The 20,021-nt window shown below is 50.8% G+C and overlaps 1 protein-coding gene across 1 annotated transcript in view; it reads right to left on the bottom strand.

Annotated features, from left to right (window-relative positions):
- LOC137624513 (serine proteinase stubble-like) overlaps positions 1-20,021 on the bottom strand; it is a 168,704-nt gene that overhangs the window by 62,587 nt on the left and 86,096 nt on the right. Inside the window, exon 8 of the mRNA XM_068355351.1 lies at positions 756-971. Within this exon, the coding sequence (XP_068211452.1) occupies positions 756-971 (216 nt within the window). The remainder of the gene's footprint in view (positions 1-755; positions 972-20,021) is intronic.

Consider the following 20,021-nt stretch of genomic DNA (forward strand, 5'->3'; position numbering starts at 1 on the left):
TCAGCTGGTACTGCTAGGGTGCCACAGCCCAACCTCCCACATTTCCACCACAGATGAAGCTTCATAATGCTGACTCCCCTACTGCTGCTACCTCCGCGGTCATCTAAGGCCCCGGAGGAAGCAGCAGGGCCTACTGGAACTGCGTCACAATCGCTCGCCATTCATTCCTATTTCTAGCACGCTCTCTTGCCTCTCTCACATCTATCCTCCTATCACCCAGAGCTTTCTTCACACCATCCATCCACCCAAACCTCGGCCTTCCTCTTGTACTTCTCCCCTCAACTCTTGCATTCATCACCTTCTTTAGCAGACAACCATTTTCCATTCTCTCAACATGGCCAAACCACCTCAACACATTCATATCCACTCTAGCCGCTAACTCATTTCTTACACCCGTTCTCTCTCTCACCACTTCGTTCCTAACCCTATCTACTCGAGATACACCAGCCATACTTCTCAGACACTTCATCTCAAACACATTCAATTTCTGTCTCTCCATCACTTTCATGAAGTTGAGTTATTGGCTCCATAACTGGCAGATATCTTTGGCTTCTGTTTTATAAGCTTATCTTCCAGATGTCTTTGTCCTTTCATTCACAAGCTCTTTTTCCTCTAATCAATAATGTAACCTATGCAAAACTCCTTAAGTATGTTTAAAATATCAAGCAAAAATTGTTTCTGAACTTTGTAAGATGAATTTCAGGTTAGAATGAAAATGCATACCAAATCAAATTATGTCACACTGAATTACAGACCTCTGACTGCATAACCTCTGCAGCTTCCTCCTGTCTTCGACGAAAATCCTTGCCTTTGCTTTTCATTAAACTACGTATGGCAACTTCTTCTTCGTTATTGTATCCACAATACCTAACTATGGCTTTACCTCTTTCTGACTGCAGTGACATAATTGTTGCTTCATATATTTCCCCATCTTCACTGAATCTTGATCGGCAAAAATCGCCAACATGCCACTGGAAGTAATGTTAATCATTTCAACACACCATAAAAAATAAAAGATTGAACATTTACAATACAGGTATTGAGTGAATTATCAAGTATAGTATAGTACTTCAAATAAAAAGTCACTAAACATAAAAATCTTATATCTATCCATTGAATTAATTAAAATATAAAACTGTATTTGTATAGTGCATGAGACATCTTTCATGGGACTTATAATTCCAAAAGGAAAATCTGTTTGATGAGATATAGCTGAATATTTACCACTTATAGGGGAGGGATTACATAAATTTTAACCTATCTTTACTTTTCAAAAAAGAAAAAAAAGTCTCCTCGTACGTTATCTTATTTAGCATAAATGATACTAATATGATACAGTACTGAAAAAATGTTCTAATGTAAAACTTCAAATACTACAGAAGTTGAATTTTGTTAAATTTTGGCCTCAAGTAGGGCTAAACTGACTCTCATGCCTACGATTTCCAGCTACGAAAGTCAACAAATAGTCCCATATCATATGAAATAAATATCAGGTTATTGTAAATCTCATTTTGCTTCCTATTTTAAATGATATAATATTGTTTTATTGCAGTATAGAAACTTTTGATACAATATCCGAGATTTATGAAGTCTATTGGATTTGTGTTAGCATCTCCAAATGTTTGGAAGTTACAGGACCTCCTGCATACAGGGTATATAAAAAATATGACAAATTCATAGATAATTTGTATCTTTCCTAACAATACAAACCTTAGCTATTTACATGGGGTAATTACTTCGGCGCAGCCGATGACGAGCCATAAAGTTTTAACGAGGGTTTCCTACCCCACCGCCAGTTAGCAGGGGGGGGGGGGGGTAGTAGTAGTAGTAGTAGTAGGGAGGGGTACCTAGCTACCCCTCCCCCCATCACACACACCGGTGATTAACTCACTTTACTTAGAGGTAGGACTTATCTTGGGGGACAGGGCTGGCGGGCACATAACTGTAAATAGCTAAGGTTTGTATGGTTAGGAAAAATAAAAAATTTTAAGTAATTTTTATTTTTCCTAACATACTTACCGAGAACTACTTTCTTAGGAGTTACCTGTAATCTCCTCTCTACCGACCAGAATTTTGTGTAGGATACCCTAAAACCCGTTTTCTATGGAGGGCTAACTCGGGCGTAAGAGAACGTGCCCCGAGGGTAGCTTTTGCGCTAGGTCGAGGTCTGCCTCGGTCGTGAGGGCAGAGAGGCACTCGGAGAAGGAAGGGAAGGCCATTACCCGAAAGTAGTTCTCGGTAAGTATGTTAGGAAAAATGTTATTTTCATTAGTAAAATAAATTTTTGAATATACTTACCCGATGATCATGTAGCTGTCAACTCTGTTGCCCGACAGAAATCTACGGTCGGGATACGCCAGCGATCGCTACCCAGGTGGGGGTGTACTCAACAGCGCCATCTGTGAGCAGGTACTCAAGTACTTCTTGTCAACAAGAACTCAATTTTCTCCTCGGTCCACTGGTTCTCTATGGGGAGGAAGGGCGGGTTCTTTAATTCATGATCATCGGGTAAGTATATTCAAAAATTTATTTTACTAATGAAAATAACATTTTTCAATATTAATCTTACCCGATGATCATGTAGCTGATTCACACCCAGGGTGGTGGGTGGAGACCAGCATACATGTTAACAAAGAAGCTAAGTATCCCGTATTTCATTTTATTAGTTATTCAAAATAACAAACATAAAATAAATAAGTACCTGGTAAGGAAGTCGACTTGAACCATTACTCTGCCTCTTTTAAGTACGTCTTCCTTACTGAGCCTAGCGGTCCTCTTAGGATGCTGAACGACTCCTAGGTGCTGAAGTATAATGGGCTGCAACCCATACTAAAGGACCTCATCACAACCTCTAATCTAGGCGCTTCTCAAGAAAGATTTTGACCACCCGCCAAATCAACCAGGATGCGGAAGGCTTCTTAGCCTTCCGGACAACCCAGAAATATTTCAAGAGAAAGATTAAAAAGGTTCTGGAATTAGGGAATTGTAGTGGTGGAGCCCCCACCACTACTGCACTCGTTGCTACGAATGGTCCCAGAGTGTAGCAGTTCTCGTAAAGAGACTGGACATTCTTAAGATAAAAGACGCGAACACTGACTTGCTTTTCCAATAGGTTGCGTCGATTATACTTTGCAGAGATCTATTGTGTTTAAAGGCCACGGAAGTTGCGACAGCTCTAACTTCGTGTGTCCTTACCTTCAGCAAAGCTTGGTCTTCCTCATTCAGATGGGAATGAGCTTCTCGTATTAACAGTCTGATAAAATAGGATAAAGCATTCTTTGACATAGGCAAAGATGGTTTCTTAACTGCACACCATAAAGCTTCAGACGGGCCTCGTAAAGGTTTTTTTTTTTTTTTTAAAAAAAGAACTTAAGAGCTCTTACAGGACATAAGACTCTTTCTAGTTCATTACCAACCATATCGATAAGTTTGGAGTATCGAACGATATTGGCCAAGGCCGAGAAGGCAGCTCGTGTTTGGCTAGAAAACCAAGTTGTAGAACATGTAGCCGTTTCGGATGAGAATCCGATGTTCTTGCTGAAGGCATGAATCTCACTGACTCTTTTGGCTGTGGTTAAGCATATCAGGAAAAGAGTCTTAAAGGTGAGATCTTTCAGGGAGGCTGATTAAAGTGGTTCGAACCTGTCTAACATAAGGAATCTTAGAACCACGTCAAAATTCCAACCAGGTGTAACCAAACGACGCTCCTTCGTGGTCTCAAAAGACTTAAGGAGGTCCTGTAGATCTTTATTGTTGAAAAGATCTAAGCCTCTGTGACGGAAGACTGATGCCAACATGCTTCTGTAACCCTTGAAAGTGGGAGCTGAAAGAGATCGCTCTTTTCTCAGATATAAGAGGAAGTCAGCTATCTGAGTTACAGAGGTACTGGTTGAGGATACGGATACTGACTTGCACCAGTTTAGGAAGATATCCCACTTCGATTGGTAGACTCTAAGGGTGGATGTTCTCCTTGCTCTAACAATCTCTCTGGTTGCCTCCTTCGAAAAACCTCTAGTTCTCGAGAGTCTTTCGATACTCTGAAGGCAGTGAGACGAAGAGCGTGGAGGCCTTGGAGTACCTTCTTACGCTTGGCAGATGTAGCAGGGCCACCTTTAGGGGAAGAGTTCTGGGAACGTCTACTAGCCATCGAAGTACCTCGGTAAGTTATTCTCTCGCGTGTTAACTTTGTCCCATCGTGACAGGCGAACTTCTGCAGTACCTTGTTGACAATCTAGAACGGAGGGAATGCATATAGATCTAGATGATACTAATCTAGTAGAAAGGCATCTAAAAGAACCACTGCTGGGTCCGGGATAGGTGAGCAAAGTATTGAGAGCCTCTTGGACATCGAGGTTGCGAAGAGATCTATGGTTGGATGGCCCCAGGTGACCCAAAGTCTCTTGCATACATCTCTGTGGAGGGTCCAATATGTTGGAATTATTGTCCCTTCCTACTGAGACAAACTGCTAAGACATTCAAGTTGCCTTGGAAGAAATTTGTTACTAGTGAAAAGTCTAGACCTGTTGAACAGGAGAGGAGGTCACTAGCGAACTCGCACCATGTCAGAGAGTAGGTCCCTCCTTGCTAGGAGATGAACATCAAAGCAGGGAGTTGTCCGTGTTGACCTCCATGACTTCGTCTTGAAGGAGAGACCTGAAGCTTTTCCAGGTCAGACTTACTGCCAGAAGCTTCTTGCAGTTAAAATGCATTGTCCTTTGACGCGAGTTCCATAATCCCGAGCATTCCCTACCGCCTAAGGTCGCACCCCAGCCTACGTCCGATGCGTCTGAGAAGAGAACGTGGTTGGGAGTCTGAACAGTCAGGGGAAGACCCTATAAAAGGTTGATAAAGTCCTTTCCTCAGGTTAGACCAGACTTATCTTCCGGAAACCGGGATCGAGACCGCTTCTAGCGTCTTGTCCTTTTACAGTGAAGAGCTAGATGAAACCGAAGAGGACGGAGGTGTAGTCTTCCAAGTGACACCAAATGCACCACGGATGACAGTGTCCTAACCAGACTCATCCACAGCCTGACAGGGCTGTATTCCTTCTTCAGCATCTTCTGGATGGATAGCAGGGCTGGGGATTGATCTTCTTGTTCAGCCATGTCCTCATCAGAGGGTTCCTCATCCGAAACTGATGAGGAAACGGCAACGGAGTGGGCAACGTCTGACTCGCTGAATCCGGTCCCACTGGTGGATGCGTGACGGAGCCGGACACAAGATCATGGTACTGCTGCACAGTCTGTGAACTGTCAACCATGGGGAAGCGAGGAAGAACAGCGACAACCCGAAACTGTCTAGACTGTCTGGGTAGTACAGACAACCCCTTATCGGGTTGCTGAGGTTGCCGCACTGCGTCACAACAAGACACCTCTGCTGGTTGTTGAACGTCTTCCCAGTGACACACTGAACGTCCACAACCACCTCCGAGAGTAGCATAACATCAACGTGCGACTGTCAACCCACACTGGGTCGCACCGGTGGAGGAACCATCTCAACTGGCGGACGGGAGTAGGATACCTTAGCGTCCGTAAAAAATCCTCTATCAAGGACTAAGCTTGGACTGCATGTCTTGCAACCAAGCCCAAGGTCTATGGGAGCAGGTGTGGCAACAGACGGGGTTAGCGACTGAAGCGGAACCATTTACCCTCCCTGGAAGCATGTTATGCTTAAATAAAAGTCCATAGGAGGCTAAGCAGCTTAAGGCTCCTCTCCAAATGACAGAGTCCTCAAGGGAATATCAGAAGGAGGGAGAACAGCACTTTCTCATCTACAGGAACCATATCCGAGAAAAGCTAAGTTCTCTCAGTGAGGGTTTCACTGGTGCAAAAGCAGCAGACCAGAAGGCAACGTTATGAAACTGCTTGACAGTCTGTGAACTGTCAAAAACTGAACTGTCAACCACAACAGGAGCGTGAGGACATACAGCACTGGTGTATAAGTAGCAGACCAGAAGGCAACGTCAAGTAACTGCATGACAGTTTGTGAGTTGGCAACAACTTGTGTGGGGAAGCCTCAACTCCTGCCTGACTAGTTTGCTGCTGGCGAGTGGCGGTAACCACAGTGTGTTGCGGAGGCTGACACACCGTGTCAAAACACGGCAGCTTGTGGTGGCTCCCGCACGGCAACGGAGTGCTCTGTGTGTGGGAGTCATCATACATCTGGCAGGGTTGACTGTGCATGGGTGGAGGAGCTCTCACAACAAGAGTGTGAGAGCAGGAAGCCATGCCGGGCGCACAACCGTGGGAGGTGTAGGCCCACGGGTGCATCGTCAACCTTCTCCGCAGTCGGAGTGTGGGAGCTGGCAACAACAAAAGCAGAGTGCTGGTGCGTGGGAGGGGCTGCGGTGGGTTGAGGAGCATGCGGTATGGTATGCAGAGCATGCTGTAAGGTATGCAGAGCATGCTGTAAGGTATGCAGAGCATGCTGTATGCAGAGCATGCTGTAAGGTATGCAGAGCATGCTGTATGCAGAGCATGCTGTATGCAGAGCATGCTGTAAGGTATGCAGAGCATGCTGTAAGGTATGCAGAGCATGCTGCATGGGCTGCGGAGAATGCCGCATAGTGCTGGAACCCGGCAGCTCTACAGAACCTTCCCACTGCTGATGCGGTAGCTCACGCATGTTAGCAGATGGTGCAGCAAGAACATGCGTCTGGCAGGGTGGACTGCGCATCGGTGGTGGAGCTCTCACAGGTGGAGGGTGGGAGCAGGCAGCCGCAGTATCTGCTGAGCGCACAACTTTGGCGGGTTGTAGGTTAACAGGCTGCATTGTCAACCTTCCAGCATGATACTCCTGCATGAAGGAGCAAGCTGAGACTGTATAGTCTGCAGCATGGACCACTAGGGTCTATGAAAGACAACAACAAACGGAGCTACTGTCCGTTGTGACTGAGGGTCTAAAACAGCTGGTGCGGCAACAGACGGAGTTACTGCCTGTTGCGGTACCACCTAGCCTCTCTTAGGAGGTGTGCAGTTGTCGTACTGCAGCGAGTCCGAACTGACCCAGTGGCTACACCTAGGCCGTTGGACTTGCGCGGAAGGGACCGACTTGCACTTAAAAGCTGCAAGATTTGGTCCATGGTTTCTGCGAGAAACCTCTTCCGCAGACGAGGAATAAATGGGCTCTCTCGTCTTTGTGTGGGTGGGGTGATCACGTCGGCAACGTGTGTAGATACACCCGAAACCACGGAGGGAAACGTCTGTTCGTCGATCAAGGCCTGAGGAACCCATAAGTCCTTCGACATTACTTCTCCCCTGGGCTTGGGAGCTTGTAAGAGGTATCGGACTAGGTGAACAACTGGCACGAACAGACGAACCCTCGAACGCAACACTGTAACACTTTGCGCATATCACTTTATCACTTTTGATTTTCTGTTTGCACTTATTTCACTGAACTCGAAACTTTAAGTGGTTTGTACCTGAAACACGCAATCCTATCCTTCATTAAAAGGTAGTAATTGCGAAAACAGTATTACAATGTAACAGAAAAACATAATGAAAGATAAAGAATTCAGTGGCTGGAAAAGAGACTAAACACTAGATCAAATAAACTACGTTTAAAATCTCTCACCGCATAAAGCCTGGGAACAAGAATAAAACTCTAGAAACGTTTTACCTTCTTCCCCTATATCGACTAGGGAGAAGAGCAAAAAACGAGAACAACGTTACCCGCTTGAACGAAACGTTTATCCTCCTCTCTCTCCCTCCGTCTCTATCTCTCTTGACTTAGAACCTGAGAGATGAGCCCAATTATATATATCGTTAAAACATATTATTTGTTAAAGGAAAAAAACTGAAAGGTTTCCCAAATAAAAAGTTCCTTTATTAGAATTACAACCATTTAAGCTAAGAAAGAATGAACGAAACGCTAGAATCGGTTTACTCTTACTGCAACGTGAAACCGTGAAAAACTCTCTCTCTATCGTAACGATAGAGCGCAAGTTGAACGTTCTGAACGTCAACAACTGCGGAGACTAAACAAAACGTTAGTTCAACTTTGAAAAAGTACGAGACTATCAAAGAAATTCTTTCAAAAACATTAAAATTAAAATAGCATAAATTCTTAAAAGTGAAAGAGAGTCTATACTCTCTTCGACACCAACACTACCGTCTAAGGGAAGGGTCGGCCATTTAAAAGTGAAAGAGAGTCCATACTCTCTTCGTCACCATAATTAAATCAAATTAATTCCAAAAGCTTGCTAAGCTAATGATAAAGCTTCCTGAATAGCGAAGGCTAAACTCTAGAGCAAATACATCACCAAATCGTGAACAATAACTCCAGAATCAACAGCGTATCCAAGTAGGTCTAGCCGGAGGCACGACAGAGGAAAAATTGAGTTCTTCTTGACAAGAAGTACTTGAGTACCTGCTCACAGATGGCGCTGTTGAGTACACCCCCACCTGGGTAGCGATCGCTGGCGTATCCCGACCGTAGATTTCTGTCGGGCAACAGAGTTGACAGCTACATGATCATCGGGTAAGATTAATATTGAAAAATAAAAATTACTTAAAATTTTTTATTTGTTCCAACACGAATACTTACCTCAAACTACTTTCTTAGGAGACTTACACTTTAGGAGGCGGGAGTGCCTTTCTGACTTTCAGACCCAGTAAGCGGAAGCCAAGAGGCCTAGGTATAACGAAAAATATTATGAAAACGGACGATAGGGTAACTACACAAAGAGCTCACGTTATTTTCTAAGTATTCACCCATTGAAAAACTTCTTCTGATGTTGAATCCAGTAACGTAGTCGAGGAGAAACATGTTATCCAATGGTTACAAGAGGGTTCTCTCCGATAAGGATAGGGAAAAACGGGGAATAGGGTGAAAGGAAACAAACCTGTGTCTCCCGGTTTGCTATCCACGATTGATCCTGGGGCTTTTACCGTTAAACCACTTGGAGAGCGGAGATGACTGTTCCAATGGAGAACCCATCTAAGGACTTCCTCGAGTAGTCCTTGAGGTAATGGGCAGTGAAGGTTGACTGGTTAGACCAGGTACCTGCTCGAAGAATCTGACCCACTGCCATGTTTTTCTAAAAGGCTAAGGACATACTCAGACCCCTGATGTCATGGGGTTTGGGGACGCCTGGCAAGGCCAGAGCTTCTTCCCTGTAGGTCCTGGCAATAACCTGTCTCAACCAGAAGGAAATGGTGTTCTTGGATACCTGATTCTTAGTAACGCCCGTGGAGACGAAAAAGCTCTTGATGCCTGGCCGGAGATGAGCCGTCCTTTCAATGTATTTTCTAACGGCACGGACCGGCCATAATTTCAAATCCTCAGCCTTCCCCGTCCTAGGTATGGCTGGCAGAGCGAAACCTTCGAATTTAGGGTCCCAGACAGCTGGGTTCTGGGTCTTTGCCACAAAAGAGGGAACGAACTTGAAAGATATTTCCTTCCACCCCCTCGAATGAGAGACGTCATAAGACAGCCCATGGATCTCCCCTACTCTTTTAGCGGAAGCCAAGGCCAGCAAAAAGACTGTCTTGAGAGTGAGATCCCTGTCTACGATATCTTTCATTGGTTCAAACGGGGGGCCACTTAACATCTTCAGGACCCTCGCTAAGTCCCACTGAGGCACCCTAACTGCCTGTGGGGGGCAGGACTGCTCGAAACTTCTTACAAGCATCGAAATGTGCCTAGAGGAACCCAGATCGATGCCCTTCAGGAGGAAGACTTGACCCAAGGCGGCTTGTAGTCCTTTTATGGCTGGGATAGACATTCCTATTTTGTCCCTGAGATATACCAGAAAATCCGCTACGTCTGGGACCGAGGCTTTGAGGGGTTTAATGTGCTTCAAAGCGCACCACTTCGTGAAGGAGGCCCATTTAGCTTGGTAGACCGCTGCCGACGACCTTCTCAGGTAAAGTGACATCCTCTTAGCAGTAGCTGATGAATACCCCTCCTTCTTCAGGAGTCGCTCGATAGTCTCCAGGCGTGAAGACGCAGAGACTGTGGGTTGTCGTGAAATCTGAGAAAATGAGGTTGTTGTAGAAGGTCTGCCCTGTCGGGGAGTGGCCATGGAGGTTGACTCGCCAGGTCTTTTAGGTCTGCGAACCACTCTCTCTCCGGCCACCAGGGCGCTACCAAAGTCATCCTTAAGTTCTGGGCACTCCTTACTCTGTTGAGTACCTGCCTTATCAACGTGAAGGGGGGAAAAGCGTACACGTCTAGGTTGTCCCACCTGTGCTGAAAGGCATCCTCCAAGACTGCCTTCGGGTCTGGGACAGGAGAACAATACACAGGAAGTTGTGCGTTCAGTTTGGTTGCAAAAAGGTCCAACACCGGGGAACCCCAATGTTGGACGATGAGCTTGGCTACTTCTGGAAGGAGGGACCATTCTGTCCCTACTATTTGGCCCATCCTGCTGAGACCGTTGGCCAGCACGTTCTTTTTCTCGGGGATGAACCTTGCTAACAACACAACTTGGTTCGTTTCTGCCCAATCTAGAATCTCTAGAGCGAGATTGCACAATTCCCTTGATTTCAGACCTCCTTGTTTCTTTATGTACGCTACCACTGTGGCGTTGTCGCACATCATCGCCACAGTGTTTCCCCTTAGTAGATCTACGAAGTGTAGGCAAGCTTTCTGGACTGCCTTCAACTCTAGGACATTGATGTGTAGGCTCTTTTCCCCGTCCATCCAGGGTCCTCTCGCTGTCTCGTCGAGGAGATGGGCTCCCCATCCGTGGTTGGAGGCGTCTGTGAACAGAAGTAACTCGGGAGGGTCGTTCGCGAAGGGCATCCCCTTGAGCGAGTTCGATCGGCAATGCCACCATTCCAGGGAGGGCATTGTGTTTGGTAGGACTGGGATTAGTTCTTGTTGCGAGTCCAGTTGGCACCAGAGGTTCTTCAGGTTCCATTGGACAGCTCTGAGCCTGATTCTCCCCTGGGGAACCAGTTTCTCTGACACCAGATGCCCTATTAGTCTTTGCCAGTCCTTCGCTCTCCTGGGTTGCCCCGACAGGAACGGACGAAGGATCTCCCTCAGATTGCTTATTCTGTCTTCCGAAGGAAATGCTTTTCCCAGAAGGGTATCTAGTGTCATCCCCAAATAGGTCATTCTGATGGAGGGGGATAGGTTCGATTTTTCCGGGTTGATCACGATACCCAGATCCTTGCAAAACTGGAGAAGTTTCATCCCTTGCTCTTCCAAGACGTCCTTCGAGGAGGCAAGAAGCAACCAGTCGTCCAGGTACCGGATGAGGCGAATGCCTCGTTCGTGAGCCCACACGGAGACTGTCGTGAAGACTCTCGTGAATACCTGGGGCGCCGTTGACAGTCCGAAGCAAAGGGTCTTGAATTGCAGGATCTGGGTACCCCATTTCACCCGGAGAAACTTTCGACTCGAGGGGTGGACCGGAATTTGGAAGTAAGCATCCTTGAGGTCTATGGTCATCATGTAATCTTTCTCTCTCAAGGACAGCATGACTGACTTCGGGGTGTCCATTTTGAAATCTGTCTTCCTTATGAATTTGTTGAGGGCCGACAGATCTATAACCGGCCTCCAACCCCCTGTCGCTTTTTCCACCAGGAACAGACGACAGTAGAAACCTGGACCTGGGTGTAGGATCTCCTCCATGGCGCCCTTCTCCAACATGGAGGACACCTCCTCTTGAAGGGCGGCTCTCTTCAACAGATCCTTGGGAACCAGCCACTCCGACCGGCTGGCCGGAATTAGAGGGGGGGGGGGGGTTCCGCTAAGAACGGAAGCCTGTAGACCTCCTTCAGTACGGACACTGTCCAGGGCTCTGCTCCGTGAGCTTTCTATGATTGCCAATATAGTCTGAGGCATCCCCCAACCTGAGGCCTGGGTAGGGATAGGGGGCCTCTCACTCTATCTCCTCCTGGAGGAGCGGCCTGAACGGCCTCTCCTGGAGGAAGAATAACCTGTTCTAAAGGAGGCTGAAGCTGCTGGGGCTCCTCTACGGGGGGGCTGAGGCGCTGAGGCCAAGGAGGAAGAAGGAGCTTCTCGCTTAGCCATGTTAGGCGAGGCCTGAGACGTCGCGGCACTGTCCGAGACTGACCTCGTGTAGGGCGGTCTCCTTATTGGCGTAGGCCTGGGCGTGTTTAAGTCTTTCCTTTTGGACACTTTCTCCATGATAATTTTTAAGTCCTTGAAGGGGAACAAGGAGTCACCCCACAAAGGAAGGCTCCTCATGGCCCTCGCCTCTCTGTCTGGGACCTTCCGGGACACCTTTGCCAGGACGGTGTCTCTCTTGCGAAGCACCCAATTCGCGGTCAGGGCGAGGGACTGGTAAGTCAGGAACTTAAGCGTCTTGCCACCGGAGGTGATAAGTTCCCTTAGGAGACTTTGCTGTTCCGGGTCTGTGGGGTCAAAGGTAGCTTGCACCCCTACTAAGGTGGAAGCCCACCAGTCTAGCCAAGAGTTAGGACAGGCATCGCCGAACCGGCGAGGACTAGCGTCCGCTCCAGTTCCCTGGAGGAGGACGCGGTTCCCGTGAGCTGACCCGACAGCGGGAACCGTTCCTTAAAGTCCGAGGGCCGCACCAGCTGGGCTGGTTCGGGCAGGCTGCCCGTAAGGGAGAGCGGTTCCCCCCGCTGGGCGGGGTGAACCGCTGGGCGGGGTGAACCGGCGGCTTCGCGGTCTTACGCCTTCCTGCCGAGTCCTTCTCTCGTTTCTCCCTGCGAGGGTCATAACTATACTTGGAGGGCGGTCTCCTTGGCGAGAACTCCCTGGACCGCCGGTCCGGGGAACATTGCAGCTCCGACTCACGGGGTACGAAAACCCAATCGCTATCGGGTGACCTACTCCTCCTATGTTTCCTTCGTGGAGAACGGGAGCGTCTCCTGCTGTACCTGGAACGTGACCTTGAGCGGGAACGCCTGCTTCTGGACCGCTCTCTCCGACGCCGATGTCTTCTTCTGGCTTCTTCACCAGACGAGAAAGACTCCTCCGAAGAGCCTGACGTCACTGTACCTACCGTACAGCGGGCGGGAGCGGGGACCGCGGGGGACTTCGCGACTCGTTGTGTACCCGAGGTAGAGGGTTGCAGGAAGGCTTCAGGGACTTCCGTGAGAGGGGTTGGAAACGTGGGTTGGCGCCCAACACTAGGGAACCAGGAATCCAGGCCCTCTTCCATCCGCATAGGGGACCTACCTGGTGTCTTAGGCAGCTTCCAACCGAAGGCATTACTCCCTGCGGAACCTAACTTACCCAGGTTATCGCCGCCTGCCGAAGAACCTGAAACACAGGCCCACGAAGGGGGCGAAGATACAGAAATAACATTGCTACCCCACAAGGGATCATCGGAGGAAACGTGCCCCCCAAGCACAAGGGCAGAGTCTCCAGAGCTCCCTGACACAGCACTACCGGGCTCCTCGCTAGCCCGAGAAGGACCCGCAACCCCCACTTCACATTCACCAGACTCCTGGGGAAGAACGCTCGGTTCTTTCCCCACGATGGACTTACCTCGTCCCCTACTCTGGGTAGGGGAAGGAGAGACAGAAGCCCCGTCGGACCGTTCACTGGGCGACGGTAGCGGCGAAGAAACACTAGCTTTCCTGGGTGAACGCTTCGACGCTTTCCTCTTTTTCGTGCCGTAACGCACCCACTGAATATCACTCCAACCAACACACTCGAGGCACGTATCCGACGACGAACAAACTTTGCCCCTACAGGAAGAGCAAAGGGAGTGAGGGTCCACTTCAGGTTTGGAGAGGAACGCTCCACACGATTTTCCGGCTCTAGGCCCAGGACAACGGCGGATCTGCTCCATAACGCACAAACACGAGACACAGGAACGCAGGGAATCAAAGGGATACACTTGGGAAGCACAAGGAAGGGTAGTGAACGCACAGGAACACAAGGGATGAGCACAAGTTACCACGCGGTAAACACGTGGGACACGCGGCGCACACAAAGGGTCGAGAGAGAACGAGAGCGACGTGTTGACACGTCGCGACCAGAGAACTTACTGGCGGTCACGACCCAGGCGGACCTCGACCTAGCGCAAAAGCTACCCTCGGGGCACGTTCTCTTACGCCCGAGATAGCCCTCCATAGAAAACGGGTTTTAGGGTATCCTACACAAAAGTCTGGTCGGTAGAGAGGAGATTACAGTTAACTCCTAAGAAAGAAGTTCGAAGTAAGTATTCGTGTTGGAACAAATACAAATTATCTACGAATTTGTCATTTGTTCCGTAACTGAATACAAACCACGCTATTTACATGGGGTGACTTAACCCTTAGGAAGGGTGGTAAGTTTCCTGCCATACTGGCTTTGGCTTGCCCGGGGGCCCCGAACCCGAGTTCATAGAGTAACTCAAGGGTTGGGGCCCTTGGGCCTCACAGGCAGCTGAGGGGCTGCTGCGGCCTATGTAAGTTGTGTGTGAAGGTGAGCAGTGACACGTCCTAGGAAGTTGACCTGGAGTTCTTTAGAAGGAAATCTAGGCTAGGACTTACCCAATACCACCTCGTCAGGGTATGAGAACATGACAGTATTACAACTTAATACTAGGAACACAAGGAAGCAAGGCTTACCTGCAGAGGTTCGAGGTCAGCTGTGCCAAGGACCCAGGATGCTGTTTTTCTCCAAGGGAGGAGAGGATGAAGAAAAGAAAAGGGCCAGAAAGATCTTTTCATTCACACTGACTAAAACCGGGTAACAATGCCCTCAACCTTCTGTTACTTGTCCAATTAGGAGCCTGAGGTTAGACCAGCTGTTGTGCAGCCACCACAGGGCCGATAGAGAACGTATCGAGCCTCTGTGTGTCACGTCTTGCAGGTAGTGGGCCGTGAAGTTGGTCTGACGCTTCCAAACCCCAGCTTGCAGGACCTGCGTCACCGAAAAGTTCTTCTTGAAGGCCAGGGACGTAGCCACGCCCCTGACATCATGCGCCCTAGGGCGCCATGACGGAGGAGGGTCAGAACTCAAGGTCAGGTGGATCACCTTGCGGATCCAGGCCGAGATGGTATTCCTGGTGACCCTCCTCTTCGTTTCCCCGGTGCTAACAAACAAGGCTCGCACCTGGGGGCAGACTGCAGCTGTTCTTTTAAGATACAACCTCAGACTCTTGACTGGGCACAATAGGAGATGGTCTGGGTCATCTGTTACAGAACGAAGACTCGAGACTTGGAAGGAGTCGAACCTAGGGTCCGGCACTCCCGGGTTCTGAGTCTTAGCAACAAACTCAGGGATGAAGCCAAACGTTACCTCCCCCCATCCGCTTGAATGGGCGAGGTCGTAGGAGAGACCAAGCAGTTCGCCGACTCGATTGGCCGAGGCCAATGCTAGCAGGAAAACCGTCTTCCAGGTAAGGTGGCGATCAGAAGCCTGGCGTAATGGTTCATAGGGAGGCCTCTTAAGAGACCTGAGGACTCGAACCACGTTCCAAGGCGGAGGTCTCACTTCCGACTGAGGGCAAGTAAGTTCATAACTCCGTATGAGAAGAGACAGTTCCAACGAGGAAGAAATGTCCATTCCTTTGAGCCTGAAGGCAAGACTTAAGGCTGAGCGATAGCCTTTCACTGCTGAGACTGAAAGGCGCATTTCTTCCCGCAGATACACAACGAACTCCGCTATTGCTGGTAAAGTGGCCTCGAGGGGAGAGATACCCCTTCCACGGCACCAACCACAGAAAACTCTCCACTTCACCTGGTAGACTCCTGCGGATGACCTGCGCAGGTGGCCAGACATCCTTTCCGCAACTTGTTGTGAAAATCCTCTCTCTTTGAGAAGATGCTGGATAGTCTCCAGGCGTGAAGCCGAAGCGAAGCTACGGCTTTGTGGAAGATGTTGGAGTGTGGTTGTTGAGTAGCTCGTGACGTGGAGGGAGCTCCCTCGGGATCTCCGTGAGGAGCTGCAGAAGGTCCAGAAACCACTCTGCATGATGCCATAGCGGAGCTATCAAGGTCATCGAGAGATTGACCGATGTTCTGGTCTTGTTGAGGAACCCCCTCATCAGACAGAACGGGGGAAAGGCATACACATCGATGTTGTCCCACCGTTGTTGGAAGGCATCTTGCCAGAGGGCCTTGGGGTACGGGACAGGGGAGCAGTACAGCGGAAGCTTGGTGTTCAACGCCGTAGCGAACAGGTCCACAGTCGGGGAACTCCACAAAGTCAGGACTTTGTTGGCTATCCGAGGATCCAAAGACCACTCGGTACTCACTATCTGCGTTGCTCTGCTCAGACTGTTGGCGAGCACATTCCTCTTGCCTGGAATGAAGCGAGCCGCAAGTGATATCGAGTGGACTTCAGACCATCTCAGGATCTCTACTGTAAGACGGGACAGCTGTTCCGAAAAGGTACCTCCCTACTTGTTGATGTAAGCCACTACCGTGGAGTTGTCGCTCATCACCACCACAGAGTGGCCCGCCAGGACTTGGTGGAACTTTTGAAGGGCCAGGAAAACGGCCTTCATCTGCAGCAGGTTTATGTGAAGGTACTTTTCTGATTCTGACCACAGGCCTGAGGCCCTGTGGTTCAGAATGTGGGCACCCCACCCCTTGTTTGATACGTCCGAAAACGGCATCAAATCCAAGGTGAAGACGAGAAGGTCCACTCCCTTTCATAGGTTCTCGTCTGCCACCCACCACATGAGGTACGCTCGTTCCGCAGATCCCATGGGGATCAGGATGTCCGGGGAGTCGAGACCTTCGACTCCACCGGGACTTCTGTCGCCACTTTAGGGATCTCATCCTGAGGCGGCTGTTGAGGACGAGACGGGTCAGAGAGGAGAGGTGGCCGAGGAGACGAAGCCACGATTGGGTTGGGAGTTCTTCTCGATTGAGGAAAGGTTTCGCAACCTTCCTCAGCCTTGCTATCCTTTCGTCAGATGGGAAGGCTTTGTGGAGATTGGTGTCTATGATCATGCCTACATATACCAGTTTCTGAGAGGGCTGCAGAGAGGACTTCTCGAGGTTTACCACGATCCCCAGATCCTGGCAAACTTCGAGGAGCTTGTCTCGGTGGCGAAGAAGGGATGCCTCCGAGTCTGCTAGGATCAGCCAGTCGTCCAGGTAACAAAGGAGACGGATGCCGATCCTATGAACCCAAGAAGAGATGATGGTGAAGACTCTGGTGAACACCTGAGGCGCTGTGGAGAGACTGAAACATAGCACCTTGAACTGGTAGATCTTGTTGTCTAGGCAAAATCTCAGGTACTTCCTTGAAGACGGATGGATTGGGATCTGGAAGTACGCGTTCTTCAGATCCAGTGTGCACATGAAGTCTCGTAGTCTCACTGCAAGTTTGACCGTGTCTGTCGTCTCCATACTGAACGGAGTCTGCTTGACAAACCCGTTCAGTGTCGAGAGGTCGATGACTGGCCTCTAGCCTCCAGACGCCTTTCTCACAAGAAAGAGTCGACTGTAGAAGCCTGGGGACCCGTCCACGACCTCCTGGAGAGCGTCCTTCTCCAACATGGTCTGGACTTCGGCCCGAAGGGCCTGCCCTTTTGCCGATCCCATGGCAAAAGAGCTCAACGACACTGGATTCGCTGTCAGGGGAGGGAGAGATGCTGTGAATGGGACGCGATAACCTAGAGAGATCACGGTGACCGTCCAGGTATCCGCCCCGAGTTGCTGCCACCTTGCTGCGCAACTCTGAAGGCATCCCCCCACTGGTGGACACTCAGGGGGATTGCCAACCCTAGCCCTTCCGACCTCGGCCGGTGCCTCTAGGGTTCTTGCCTCCCCTGGTGGACTTCTTTCCCCTCCTGCCCTTGGCAGGAAAGGGCTTAGACACCTTGGGCTTCGCTGCTACGGGCGTCTTCTTCGTGTCCTTGACAGGACGGGGCTGCTGGACCACCAGAGGCTTATAGGGCCTCGATGTCAGGGCCCTATGGATGAAGGAATCCTGGTTGGATTTCCTCCACCTCTCGGCAGAGCTCCACGTCCTTAGGCTCGAACAAGCTCTTACCGAGAATGGAAGTGTCTGAGCCTGCTAGACTCGGCGCTGGGAACCTTATGGTGGAACCTCTCGGCAACAGTGTCCCGACACTTGAGGATCGTGTTGGCCCACAAGCTCGAGACTTGGTGGGACAGAAACTCAATGGTCCAAGTGCCCGAGAGGAGAAAGGTTTCCAGCGCTTTCCTGGTGCTTTCCTTGGAGAGGTCCTCGGACCGCACCAGGATGCCCAAAGACCCCAGCCAGATGTCGAGCCATGAAGTGGCCTGCATGGCGCACTTGATGAACTTCTCCTGGCTCTGGATCTCAGTGGCTGAGAAGGACACGTGCCGGTTGGAGAGTCCCTCGAGAGGGACTCCCCCTGTGAGTCCTTCCACGGAGTGATGCAAGGGAAGGCTCAGCGAAGACTCCTTGAGGATTTCAAAGTACCTCCTCTGAATGGACTCGAGGAGGAGGGAGGAGCATATTCCCGTCACTGGATCTGCTGGAGGAGGCAAGCTCCGCGAGCTGGCCCTCGATCTTATCTCTGGCACTCTTCATCCCTTGGGACCAGGGCAATGCTGCGCTGGCCCTAGAGGGCTTCTGAGTGCCGTAGACGTGATCCAGGACCGTGTCCTTACCTTCACGAGGTGGGACCTCAGGGTCTGGAATCCCATTAAGGTTCCTCATGAGAGTCAGGACTTGCCAGAACGAGTGTTCTGACTCCTGGTGCTCGCCTCCTGTCGGACTTGCAGCGAAGTCTCCGGACCCCAGAGGCTCTTCCTAGGGGGAAACGTGGACATCCTCGACGGCTCTGGGCTGTTCCTGTCTGATCCTAGCTGACAATTTGGGAATCATCTTAGAGTCCTTAGGTTCCCTCCTGGCGGGATGCAGGACTCTAGAAGCGAAGGGGGCAGGTCCTTCTCCACCTCGGGACGAGGAGACCTCTCGGGAAGGGGAGGAATGTCCTTCATTGGTGCGATGGGGGAGTATTCCTGCTCGACCGACTCTCCTGAGGGGTAATCCTCCTCCGCAGGAGAGGGCGAGAAGGTCTGATGGGGAGTAGGAGCCTTGCGTAAGGATCTACGCGGGGACAGCACAGGCCTCGAAGGAGGATCCACGGGAGAGACTCCTCTCTTCCTCTTCAGGGGGGAGGAAGCTGCCGCTGGCTCGCGACCCGAATCAGAGAGGGCTGGCTTAATCGCCCGCACGAGAGCTCTGAGTAGGGTGTCGAACCAGGGCGGTTGACTGACAGCAGCGCTGTCTGACACTCCCTCTGGAGGGAAGGGGATACCTAAGAGGAGTCGACAAACGAGGGTTCGCCTGCAGGGCTGTAAGAGAAGAATCCCTAGACCTGTCCGAGGAGCGTTCCCCCTCTGGCGAGCGCGCTGGGGCTCGTGTGTCAGGCCCAGAGCAGGGTCGCGCGTGAAAGGAGGGCGCGAAGCTGGGAAATCGCACGCGCGCACATCCGCGTGGGCGGGGGCGGGGGCGCGATGGCACGCAGGAGGATGGTCAGGAGCGATTGCGTGGTGGCGCGCTGGCGACAGAGCGGGAGCGTGGGTGCGGGGGCGCACGGCAGCTTGAGTGGGAACATGCCCGCGAGAGCGCGTAGGCGATGGTGTAGGCGTGCGGCGATCAAGAGCTGGAACAGGAGGAGGCCGAACGCGCGGGCGTACAGCGACCTGGTGCAGCCCCGGAGGGCACGAGATAACGGGAGCCCTCGAGCGAGTGTCCGGGAGGACCGGCCGAGGGCGCGATAGCAGGGTCGCGACCGACCTGGGGGCGAGAGGTTTGGTGACGGTCTGGTTGGACCGGTTTACTCGCCTGTGTAAGCACTAGTTGCGCTGGCGATCGTGGGCGCGAATAGCGCGTATCAGGAACAGGTCGCGCCGGGGTTCACTGCTTTGGAGGTCGCGTGGTGCGAGCCGCGTGAATTAGTTGCGCAACCATCGCTGTCTTAAAGACAGGCACGGGGCGTGTAGCAGGAACAGGGCGCGATTTTGGCGCGTCGGGAGCAATCGTATTTGCAGTAGATTCAGGCGGTTCCAGAGGCGGCCGTGAGCGCCTGTGCGCTGGCTTGGCAACCTCTGGGGCGACAAGCTGAGTCGTCGCGACGCGTGGTCGCGTTGGTGCTGGAACAGGAACTGTGCGCGGGCGCGCATCGCGAG

The sequence above is a fragment of the Palaemon carinicauda genome, chromosome 31, assembly GCF_036898095.1.
Source record: "Palaemon carinicauda isolate YSFRI2023 chromosome 31, ASM3689809v2, whole genome shotgun sequence".
In the NCBI taxonomy this organism is placed as follows: domain Eukaryota; kingdom Metazoa; phylum Arthropoda; class Malacostraca; order Decapoda; family Palaemonidae; genus Palaemon; species Palaemon carinicauda.